This window comes from Bubalus bubalis, chromosome 14 (genome assembly GCF_019923935.1).
Source record: "Bubalus bubalis isolate 160015118507 breed Murrah chromosome 14, NDDB_SH_1, whole genome shotgun sequence".
In the NCBI taxonomy this organism is placed as follows: domain Eukaryota; kingdom Metazoa; phylum Chordata; class Mammalia; order Artiodactyla; family Bovidae; genus Bubalus; species Bubalus bubalis.
Window position 1 is genome coordinate 70,967,716 of NC_059170.1, and position 12,479 is coordinate 70,980,194.

At 43.5% G+C, this 12,479-nt stretch overlaps 1 protein-coding gene across 4 annotated transcripts in view; it reads right to left on the reverse strand.

Annotated features, from left to right (window-relative positions):
• Nucleotides 1-12,115, reverse strand: part of TAF3 (TATA-box binding protein associated factor 3) — a 122,362-nt gene extending 110,247 nt beyond the window's left edge. For 2 of the 4 annotated variants that reach the window (XM_006078059.3, XM_044928256.1), the window contains exons 1-2: nt 11,762-12,114; nt 5,779-6,021 (exon numbers count right to left, since the gene is read on the reverse strand). In XM_006078059.3, the coding sequence (XP_006078121.2) occupies nt 5,779-6,021; nt 11,762-11,927 (409 nt within the window). In that variant the 5' untranslated portion in view covers nt 11,928-12,114. Of the gene's footprint in view, nt 1-5,778; nt 6,022-11,212; nt 11,675-11,761 lie in introns of those variants that run through there. The other 2 variants (XM_025264493.2, XM_044928255.2) reach the window with 2 other exon arrangements.
• Between the last annotated feature and the right edge of the window lie 364 nt (nt 12,116-12,479).

Consider the following 12,479-nt stretch of genomic DNA (forward strand, 5'->3'; position numbering starts at 1 on the left):
GAGTGAGTAGCCACTCCCTTCTCCAGGGGATCTTCCCAACCCAGCAACCGAACCTGCATCTCCTGAATTGGCACGCAGATTCTTTACCACTGAGCCACCAGGGAAGCCCTTTATAAAGGTATTTGCTTTGTAATAATTCACTAAGCTATACCCACTCCTCAAAAAAAATACATCAGTAAATAAGGATAAACACTGCCTTTAAGTCAACCAGTCAGGTGGTACTTGGTGATCTCAATGAGAGCGACTTCATGAGAAGGATGGAGGAAGTCAGATAGCAACAGCTTGAGAGACAAATGGTAGGAACTGAACTGGACACATACCCTTGAGTCACAACATTTCCTATTAAGAGACATAGAAGGATTCATACCTTAAACACATTACTCTTGGCGAATGAGAGTATGAGGAAGATGAGGAAGACCTTTCGTTTTATACTGAATATACTTGGACAGTATTTTTTTTTCCCAACATGCTTGTGTTACTTTTAAAAATTATTCTGAACCTATAAATGTTTATTTTTGAAAGTGCTTCATAAAATAAGCCCTGGGAGAGAAGAGACAAATGCATAAGAATTTCAAACAATTTCTGCAGAAGAGTTTAATTTGTGGAAATACTCCACCTTTAAAGGGGGAAAGTATAACTTCCTACTCCTTAACAGCGGTCTACGCACAGGGGATTCTTTCCAAAGGTGACAATGTGGGAAGAGAGAAAAGAGGGCACCTTCAGAATGGACATACCGAGAAACACTACCTCTGCCACACGACCAAGGTCAGCATCAACTGTGATCACTCGTGTTGATAGGATGTACCATTAATACAATGAAAATGGCAGTTCACAACTGTGGTCTTCCTCACCCAAAACCTGCCACTCCAGTGCAATCATGAGAAAAGCCTGACAAATTCCAACAGAGGGGCACCTATATACCTCTGACCAATACTCCTCAAAACTGTCATGGTCATCAGAAACGGAAAGTTTGAAATCTGTCAGAGTCAACAAGAGCCTAAGAAGACACGGCATATGATACAGATGGAACAGAAAAAGGGTATTAGGTAAAAACTAAAGATAATGGACATTAATAATGCATAATAATAATGTATCAACGTTGGTTCATTAACCATAACAAACATCCCACAGTAATATATTAATATTACATGAAACTGGGTACCGGATTTTCCTATAAATCTAAATCTATTCAAAGAAAGTTAACTTAAAAATTTTTTAAAGCCCTAAAAGTAGCAACATCACAGTATCTTGACCAAGTTTCCTAGTTTGAGGTTAAGTTTCTTGCAATAAGTAAAGCATAGTAAATGGTTTCTATTTCTTTTTTCCTTCTCAAATATTATGTACCAATCAACAGATCACCTAGAAGACCAGTGATTTACTGACCATACTTTTGAGAACCGAACAATGACTCTGAAAGAGAATGCTATTTTTCACACATTCCTTGGCAAATAAAACAGGAAAAGAAAAATATGTTACTGTTGTGAATCTGAAAATACATATGGTGGGCTGGCAGGTGGGTAGTGTTCTTGGGTAAAACACACTGGGTACTGGCCATCAGAACTGTAACAGTGTGTGCAGGATGTACATTTATAATATCCTTTCAAAGAGGTTTCACTTGTAAACACATAATCAGTTATAACAGGTAGGAATTCGTCTCTCATCTTCTCCCACCCCATCTTCACACAGCTGACAGTCAGAGAGCTCCTCCATGAAGCACACACCCCAACCCAGCTATTAAGTCTGTGTCTCCTTAGCCTCTAAGCATGTGCTTAACACTGTTTTAGATTTATTCTTATTGTTGAGTCACTTCCTCAAATGTATATTGTCCTTCAAGGGAAAAGGAAATTCCTCAAGAGTGAAGCAGCAAGATGGGAAGGGGACCAACATGCGTTATTATGTGTTACGCACTGTCCTATTTTATGTAAATGTCTTACAGAATCTCTCCCTCAGTCCTCACCATCACTCTCGTGGCAGGTATTATATACCTGCCTTACAGATGATGGAAATGACATTGGGAAAGGTAAAGTGACTTTGTGAGACTGTAAACTCAGTAACAAACTGAATCACAGCTAAATGGCTCCATGAAGCCCAGGTTTCTTCTACAGTTCCCCAACCAGGGACTGAACCCACACCCTCTGCATTGGAAGGCAAAGTCTTAACCACTGGATCACCAGAGGGAGTCCCCACACTCTTTTTTTAACATGAAGCAGGTTGAAAGATTGATAAGAGGGTAGCCCCATGACAGAACTTTGCTAGTAAGATTTTATGACCAAAGTCTGACCATACCTGTGGCTCTTAGGAAAATAAAACAAAAAACTTGGTGAACAGATGTTATTATCAAAGTTGTTCACATCTGTAGCACACTGTGCACCACTAACCAGAATACTAGATACCTTCCAATGTGCTGTGCAGTGGAAGAAAAAGACTTCAGGTTGTAAATGACTTACTAAGTTGACTTGTGTGGCTGTATTAAAAACTGAGTAACCAAGACTGTATTTTATGTTCTTTTCCCTGAATAAAAGGTTTTAAATAAGCACCTTATTGTACTGCCTATCATTACTATATCCTTATGAGTAATATGCACATTATATGAATCAGCAATATTTCTGCTCCTTAGAAAATCCACAAGTGTTAGCTGGAAAAAGAAGTGGTCAAGGCTTACATTATTTTCCTCCTAGAATGTTTATAATTTCTATTGCAGAAACTTCAAATAACATAAGATTCTTCATTTGCTTCAAATAATCCAGAAGAGAAACTCAAAAATTTACTATTGTAATTTCAGAGAGCAGTCAGTAGCTAAAACCACTGAATCATTTTTCACTCTCCTTCACTACCCAGTACAAATCTGCTATCTTAACTACATTTCCTTGGCAGTATTTAAACATGATAACCATATCACTTTGAGAGAATTTCATTGTATATAATTTGAGTGTCATAAAAACGAAACAAGAAGGTAAGCACAGACTATAATCAAAGTCCTAGAAGGCAATGGCACCCCACTCCAGTACTCTTGTCTGGAGAATCCCATGGACGGAGGAGCCTGGTAGGGTGCAGTCCATGGGGTCGCTAACAGTCGGAACTGACTGAGCGCCTTCACTTTCACTTTTCACTTTCATGCATTGGAGAAGGAAATGGCAACCCACTCCAGTGTTCTTGCCTGGGGAACCCCAGGGGCGGGAGAGCCTGGTGGGCTGACGTCTATGGGGTCACACAGAGTTGGACACGACTGAAGTGACTTAGCAGCAGCAGCTTTGGTTCTGAGTAGTGAGCTTATTAGGGTTTATTACAATATTAAAAATAATTAACTCTCCAAATTAATAAATGCAGGCCATGCAATGACCAGAGAGGAATCTGTGTGTGAACCAGGAAGTGAGATTAATTGAACCTGAATTCAAATTAAAAAAAAAAAAAGAAAACAATTTAAACAATCTAACTACTAAACAGGAGGTTGAACGGGAGGCAAAATGATATGAAAACTACAAAACAGACTTAGAAAGCTCCAAAGTACACAGAGAAAATGGACTATATAACTCTTTATATGGAGAAGACAGTAGTTCCAGCTCAAACACATACCAATTGATAACACACACAGTCTTGCTGTTACACTTGACCAGTGTCTAACTCCCTGATGATACACGAATCACTCTGAGAATCACTAATGTGCCACTGACTCACAACAGTGTCTTCCCTTCAGCTTCCTCCTATGTAATGCCTTCCGTTTTCTCCCATTATTTGATGACCATTCATGTCTTCTGAGCACAATTTCAAATTTTGTGTATTCTAAGTAGCATTTTAAGCATACTTGTATACTTCTAAGTGGCATTTCATCTAAAAAAAATTTCAGAGCCATACAAAGGCTATTCTTAAAGTACAAGAGGACACATCACAGACTAACTTAATGCTACTTTCATGAAGAGGGGTTCTTTTCAACACAGTTAGTACCAGGCCTCAGCCCAAGAAACCCTCCTTTGATGATGTTAATACTGAAATTCATTTGTTATTAAAATAAATATGTGCTTAGAGAAGCTGTAACAAATGTAAGTTTCTAAGATCAAGAACACAGACATTAGGGAATGAGGGGTTTAAACAGAACGCCTTTACACAGGGGGTTACAAACAGTAAGACAGCCTCCAAGGTAATAAAGGTTACAAATACAAATAAATTCAAAGGTGTGGAGGAGACAGATTCTTAGCAGCTACTGAGGAACACTGGGAATGACTGATTTCCAAGTGTGAAGATTTCCAAGCCGTGCTGTTAATGTACCATTAGTCAGGAAAGGAGGACAAACAAGGAACTTCTATAGGCAAGACCCTACAAACGACGCTTAATTGAACTTGGTTCAAGAACACCTACTGAAGGCATGCTTTGTATCACTTTTACTGATGAAACTGACTGCTGCCTTCAGTCAGGACTGAATCTCTAAGAACTTTAAGTAGACAAGTGCTAAGCTGTCAAGTAGAGTCTTTTTCCAAGGGACTCAAACCAGAAAGCTATGATAGTTTTCCATGTCTAAACTGTTCCTCAAACAATATAGAATTGCCATATGATCCAGCAATTCCTCTTCTGAGTATAGACCCCAAAGAACTGAAAAGCAGGGCATCAAGTATTTGCAATCTTCATAGCAGTATTATTCACAACAGCCAAAAGGTAGAAACAACCCCAGCAGCCATCAAAAAATGGATGGAAAACAAATGTGGCTTCATATGCACAATGAGGTATAGTTCAGCCTTTAAAATTAAGGAGGGAAATTTTGACACTTGCTACAACATGGATGAATCTTGAAGACATTATGCCAAGTGAAGCAAGCCAGATAAAGATATGCAGAATTCCACTTACATGAAATACCTAGAGCAGTCAAATTTGTAGACAGAAAATAGAATGGTGGCTGCCAAGGGCTGAGGGGAGGGGGCAATGAGCAGTTACTGTTCAGTGGTTACAGCGTTAGAGACGAAAACGTTCTGGAGATGAACAGTGGTGCCGGTGCAATAACAGGTCGATGCACTTAAAGCCACTGAACTGCACATTAATAAAAAAAGTTATAAAGCTATTTCTGCCAACATTTGCATTATCCTGAAGCACATCTATGGTTTTAGAATTTTAAAAAATAAAAAAATTGCAACTTTTCCATTTTTTAACAAGAAAAAATGTTTTGTACCTGCATTACAGACCACAAATTACATATGTATCTCTTTAGAATCTTAGTGAAACTAGAAGATCAACATGTAAAATCATGCAGGAAAAAAGAAACTCTTCAAGGATTGACTATGCCTGAGTAGGTATTATTTTGCAATAAAAATTCTGTGTGACCAAACATAAATATTTCTACTCATCATAAAGATACAGATAAATCTACATAATATTAGTGAACATTCACACACTGTTTCCAGTATCATCCAACTCACGTCTACAGTAAATGGGGAGAACCACCCCAATTTTATGCTTCAAAGCTTTTCTCATTTACTGAATATCCCATTCTCATTTACTATGTCTCCTGACAGGCTTCTCTCTGAGGTCACCTTTGGTTTTCCCCTACTTAAAGTTTACAAAGGAAATGAATGCCTTGATGATTCCAGGTCTCTGCCTGCTGAGGCCGGCTGCAAGTTTGTTGCCTTAAAGGTTAGAACAATTTGTAAGTAATATTAAAATATTTTTATCGCATTTCCAGAATTTATATGTTAGCATAACGTTTTATATAATTCAGTTAGAAAACCTAAGCAGATTAAACACCCATTAAAATAGTTACAAATACATGAGCAAGAAACAAAACCCCCCACAAACCTTCTTGAGAAGACACAATGGGTGGCATGTAATCGGGGATGTACTCTTTTCTCTCCTCTGCATCTTTACTTCCGGGTTGAGGAAACTGAAGGACGTTGTTCTTGCTAACAGGAAATGAAGGGATCTGGTGTGGGAAAGTGACAGGTTCAATATTGTGGATGTAGTCTTCTAGTTCATGAAGACTAACCCCCATGAGTTGGAAAGCTTCACCAACATCATCCAAAATTGGGTCTGTCCGGCCATCTGAAACAAAGTCAAAAGCAGAGCAAATAATTTTAAGAAAATTCCATGAATATCTTTTAAGGCATTAAGATAAAAAGTATTAGGTAAATATGCAGCTCAGAAACAAATATACTATATACTTAGGACTCAGTTATTGGAAAGAGTTGAATAGAGTTTCAACAGAACATCATATTGTTTAAATATTAGAAAGCTGACTCTGAAAGTCAATTTAAATACAATCTGATGACCAGCCAGAACACCACAGACAATTCACACTAACAACCAGCCAGTACAGAACTAAATTCAAAAGTAACTCAAGATGGTCAAGGGCACCTGGAACACTGGCTGACACAAAGTAAATGTTTGTTATAATTTTTTATCAAATATGTAGAATGCTGAGCTAGGTAAATGTCCATTCCATTTTCTCTCTGTTAGTGATACAATGCTGGAAACTACAACAGTGGTTGGCATACAGCTGGCACTCCATAAACATCTGCTGAATGATTATACCACTGAATCAAATTTTTTTAAATCTAAGAAAATGTGTTGACACGACTTAGACCATACAGGCAATTTAAATATACATTTTAAATGTATTTAGAAGATACTATATAAAATGGGTAGAGATAAACCGATAAAGCATTAGATATAGTGAGATTCTCTTTAGAAAAGGAGGTTCCTTCTCTGCCTGCTCTTAGCAGAACTTAAGGTCTCTACATTTTTTAAAACTTCTATGAAAATTCCAGTTCCAGATTTCTGATATTTTTTTTTTTACTATAATCTCCTATAATCATATCAAATTCAGTTTACCTGAAATTAAATCATGATGTAAAATGGAAAAGAATAATACACAGTTTGCAAAAACTAGGCATGTTTGCTAACACCCACTCAGAAAACTTCTGGAAAGATACACATTCAACTATAACAGGTTACAGAGCTGAAAGCAGCAGACGGGGAAGCGAAGAACTGAAGCATGAGACTCGCATCTAACTTCAAGAATGTTGTAGTCTGAATTTCTGTACAAGTACAGGTTACTTTTATGATGTATAAAAAAGAGAGAATACATAAAATGAATACTTGTTCTTCCCCTTAATGACAGGCAGGCATTTTCAACTTTTTGATCCTTATTAAAAGCACTATTCTTTTCTCACTCTAAAAAAATGTGATCCTCTTGAATTCCTCCACATTTGTGCAGTTTCAGCCCAAGACCTTCCAGTCCTTCCCCCTGCACCATCCTTGTGGGCCCTGGCTTTCGGCACTTCCCCTCTCACTCCGTCCCCACTCTCCCGTCTCATCACAGCTTCAAGCCCTCCCCAGTGCATCTCTAGTGCATTTCACCGACAGCGCAACTGTCTTCAAGTATCACTTTCAGCATCCTCCCCCTGCACAGTGTGCAGTGTTTCCTGCCTCTATCTGTGAAGTCCCTCCCTCACCTGATTTTTCTCCATTTAACACTTCTCTCTGCTGCTGCTGCTGCTGCTGCTAAGTCGTTTCAGTCGTGTCCGACTCTGTGCGACCCCAGAGACGGCAGCCCACCAGGCTCCCCCGTCCCTGGGGTTCTCCAGGCAAGAACACTGGAGTGAGTTGCCATTTCCTTCTCCAATGCATGAAAGTGAAAAGTGAAAGTGAAGGCGCTCAGTTGTGTCCGACTCCTAGCGACCCCATGGACTGCAGCCTACCAGGCTCCTCCGTCCATGGGATTTTCCAGGCAAGAGTACTGGAGTGGAGTGCCATTGCCTTCTCCGAACACTTCTCTCTAGCACCTTCCAAATGAACTGGTTACATATGCCAAGCTGGCCGCCTCACTGAATCCCACTTTGTTATCTCAGGTTATGCTTTTCTTCTACCTGGCGTGCTCCCCACCTCGCACCACTGTATGTCACGCTTCAACTTAAATCTCGTCTTCCGTGTGAAGCCGGCCCTGGAACCCAGATTGCGCATGCGTCTCTCCGTCTCTGTATTTCTTCTGCAGTTACTGCTGATACCGTGCACTACTTTCAGTGGAAACAGTGTCAGACTTTATTTTTCTGGGCTCCAAAATCACTGCAGATGGTGACTGCAGCCATGAAATTAAAAGACGCTTACTCCTTGGAAGGAAAGTTATGACCAACCTAGATAGCATATTCAAAAGCAGAGACATTCCTTTGCCAACAAAGGTCCGTCTAGTCAAGGCTATGGTTTTTCCTGTGGTCATGTATGGATGTGAGAGTTGGACTGTGAAGAAGACTGAGTGCCGAAGAATTGATGCTTTTGAACTGTGGTGCTGGAGAAGACTTGAGAGTCCCTTGGACTGCAGGGAGATCCAACCAGTCCATTCTGAAGGAGATCAGTCCTGGGATTTCTTTGGAAGGAATGATGCTGAAGCTGAAACTCCAGTACTTTGGCCACCTCATGCGAAGAGTTGACTCATTGGAAAAGATTCTGATGCTGGGAGGGATTGGGGGCAGGAGGACGAGGGGACGACAGAGGATGAGATGGCTGGATGGCATCACAGACTCGATGGACGTGAGTCTGAGTGAACTCCGGGAGTTGGTGATGGACAGGGAGGCCTGGTGTGCTGCAATTCATGGGGTCGCAAAGAGTCAGACACGACTGAGCAACTGAACTGAACTGACACATTGTTTAATGTACAATAGAGTGCATAGGGAAACTTCTGCTCCTGAGTGCTTTGGTAAATTGTTACCTTTGGGAAATTTTTAAAGGTACTATTTGTTGAATTAATGGTAACTTTCGATACTTGCTTTACTGAAAGAGCATCTTTTGTAAAAGGAACAAATACCATCCTTTTGTTTTTACTGACATTTCGACACCCTTGAACACATCTTATGGGCAGGGATTATGCCTAAGTAATCCTACGTCTCCATCAGGTAGCACATATATAAGTGGTGCTCAATAAACATTGTGTCAGAAAGACAAAAGAAATACAGAAACAGAAGACAAGATTGCATAGTGGGGACCTAATTCCAGTCTGAAATAAGAATAGTGGAGAAAAAAAAAAAACCTAGAAAAGTCTGTAACCAGTTAAGTATACCAGGAAGTAGCATTTTTGAAAAGTCACCAGATCACAATGGGGAGTAATGAACCGGATCATCCTATTCTCACTAAAAGTAAGACAATCATTACAGAGACTGGGCAATTACACACGAGGTTCACATGCAGGCAAAACAAGGCTCAGCCCATGACTCCAGGACGCCTGGCTGCGTGCAGCGCCAGCACCCATCTGTTTCTGTGTCTCAGGAAAGGAAACTATGTATTCTGTGGGTATTTTGACCTAAAGGTACAGAACAGCCATCCTCATTTAGGGAATTTGGGAGCAAAAAATATAACCGGGAGCACGCACACTGTAACAGTAAACTCACTCAAGGGCCAGGAAGGGAGGAGGGAGGAAAATGAAGCAAAAGCAGAGAGCAATGCGCTGGTGGTGCGCATGCAAGACAACCGTGAACGAGCCACTCGGCAGCTTCAAGTGCAGATCTGACACGGCTGTGAATCAAGCGGTCCAAAGATACACATTTTTAAAACTCAAAAAGTTAAACGACTAAATAGTTATCATGGTGGTGGCTTATCAGTTAGGTTATTTATTCAACAAGTATCTCCTGGCTGCCTATGATATTATGGCACTATACTAGGTTACTGAATACAAATATAATACATTTGTCTCCTGGGGAGGGAAGAGGAGATGGTGAGAGTCATACACAGATGATTACAAAATAAGGTATTCAGGGACTTCCCTGGTGGTTCAGTGACTAAGACTCCGAGCTCCTAATGCAGGGGGCCCAGGTTCCATCCTTGATTAGGGAACTAGGTCCCAAAAGCCTCAATGAAGATCCAAGACCCCGCGTGCCACCACTAAGACTCAGCACAGCCAAATAAATATATTTAAAAAACAAACAAGATGTTCAGTTAACATGGCAGAAATATGCACAGAATTATGAGAAGAGATATTATGAGTTTCCTAAGTGAATCTCAAAACAGAAGTCATACTATCCGTGGGCAGGGGGTGAAGGACATGCCAGCAAACAGCACGCAGGCAGGAAGGGCAGGCTTAAAGCGTTTCAGGAAAAGCAAGCAGCATGGCTGCAGACTAAGGGTGACAGGACAGCTGCTGCTGCTGCTGCTAAGTCGCTTCAGTCGTGTCCGACTCTGTGCGACACCATAGACGGCAGCCCACCAGGCTCCCCCGTCCCTGGGGTTCTCCAGGCAAGAACACTGGAGTGGGTTGCCATTTCCTTCTCCAATGCATGAAAGTGACAAGTGAAAGTGAAGTCGCTCAGTCGTGTCCAACTCTAGCGACCCCATGGACTGCAGCCTACCAGGTTCCTCCGTCCATGGGATTTTCCAGGGAAGAGTACTGGAGTAAGAAAATGTGAGCTCACAAAGGCAAGCGCGTGCTGCTGGAGAGCTCAGATTCCCAGCCTGTAACTAAGTGGAATATTTTTAAGAATGACACAGTCAGATTTGTGTTATAGCGTGACTGACAGGTCATTTTGATAGCACTATGGGACGGGGGAGCCTGGTGGGCTGCTGTCTCTGGGGTCGCAGAGTCGGACACGACTGAAGCGACTTAGCAGCAGCAGCATGGAAGTTGGAATGGAAATTGGGACCTAAGAAGTAAAGTGTATCCATGGGTGTCAATTTTTCAGTGAGGTAACCACCTTAACAAAACAAAATGTTCCATGAAACACTTCACCCAGTTCTCCAGCTTACCACTTGAAAAATAATGCCCTAAAACTTCAATGAGGGTCAGTTCCCTCTCCACACAGAGACTTCCCATCAATGAGATGATGTGTTGCATCTATTAAATATTCCAACTTTGTAAATGCCACCAGCTATAGATACTCCTGGCCCCGTGGTAAAGAATCCGCCAGCTAAGGCAGGAGACTGCCAGACTGTCACTGCGCCGGGGAAGATCCCCTGGAGAAGGAAATGGCAAACCACGTCAGTCTTCTTGCCCGGGAAACCCCATGGACAGGGGAGTTTGGTGGGATGCAGCCCGTGGAGTCGCAAAAGAGTCAGACACGACTTAGCCACTGAAGAGCAGATACTACCAGATATTCACTTAAAAACCATCTGCTGTAGCCCAGACTACCTGGGTAACCTTGTAAACTGCCTATGATCTCTCTTGCACACTCTGATAACCACTGACATAAAAATACAGGGGAGGAGGAAATCAATTGAGATGTAAGTGAAAGTGAACATAAGTGAAACTGACCAAGTTCGCAGAGATGCTGCCCCTGAAACGAACAGAAGCAGAAAGAAGAGGCAGTGTCCCTAACGCAGCAGAGCTGTCAACGAGTCTGTGTTGTCAGGAGCTGAAGAACGGCCAGGCTTGTAAGAAACGGCCGGTAGACGGAGCGCCTGTGACAACTAGTTGTAGTAGTTTGCGGGCAAGGGGAGGGAAAGGACCAAACTAACAGAGGCTGTAAGGCGTTCTGCAGGGGGTTCTGCACGCTGCCAAAGGAGACGATGATTAAGGCCGATGTTCAGATCAGAGAGGAGGGCAGAGGGTGTGGAGCTGGGAGCGGGGACCCGGCTCCTGCTGCACGCGGGATAAGTTAGCGGCTGGCGAAGAGGCAGCAGAGGGATGACTCGAGTTTCCAGGGGCAGTGGGAGCGGAGGAGCGTCAGGGGCCGAGAAGACACCCGATCGCGGGGTGAGGGCGAAGGACTAACACCTCCCGGACGCCGGGAGAGCACAGGGGAGCGCGGAGGTGTCACTCGTGACCGGCCAGGCAGCCTCCCGTCCCCAGCCCGGTACTCACACAGCTCCGAGTACCGGTGGCAGCCCCGTCCCAGCTGCTGCAGGTAACGCTGCAGCACGTCCGTGAGAAGGTGGCAGGCGCTCAGTTGCACCGAGTCCCAGCCCAGCGCCTGGCAGATCTGCGCCACCGAGACCCTCAACAACGACCTGGAGTAACTCTCGCACATCCCGCTCCGTGGACTCCAACGCAGTCCGTGCCGCCACTTCTCTCCACCTCCGCCGCCTAGTCTTAGCAGGGCCCCCGATTCATCCTCCAGGGCCTCCGCGGCGGGGAAATCGTCCCCCCCCGACCCCCGGCGACCACCTCAAAGCCTCAGCAGCACGGAGCGCGCCAGCCTGAGAGCCGCCATTTTGGGCTTGCTCCGCCTCCCGCTGGATGGTCGCCGGGGCGAGGCAGCACTAGCCGAGTGCGGAGCGGGCCGATGCGGAAGCTCCGCCCCGTTGTAGCAGAGCGATGGTCCCGGTGTTGACTCTGGGGCCTGGAAGGATGCAGGAAACGGCGGCGCGGGGCGCAGGTGAGGGATGCGCCAGAGGCAGGTGCCTGGGGCCTCCTGGGGTACTCGCTCGGAGGGGACCGGGGAGGGCACCGTCAGTGGTTCAGGGCCCGAAGAAGGAACCAGGATGTGGGTGTTAGAGAGTAGTGAGAACCCGAGAGGCTGTGAGTGCAAGGGTGGGCTTTAGGGGCGTGGAAACTTCCAGTTGCGGATCTAATCAAGCCT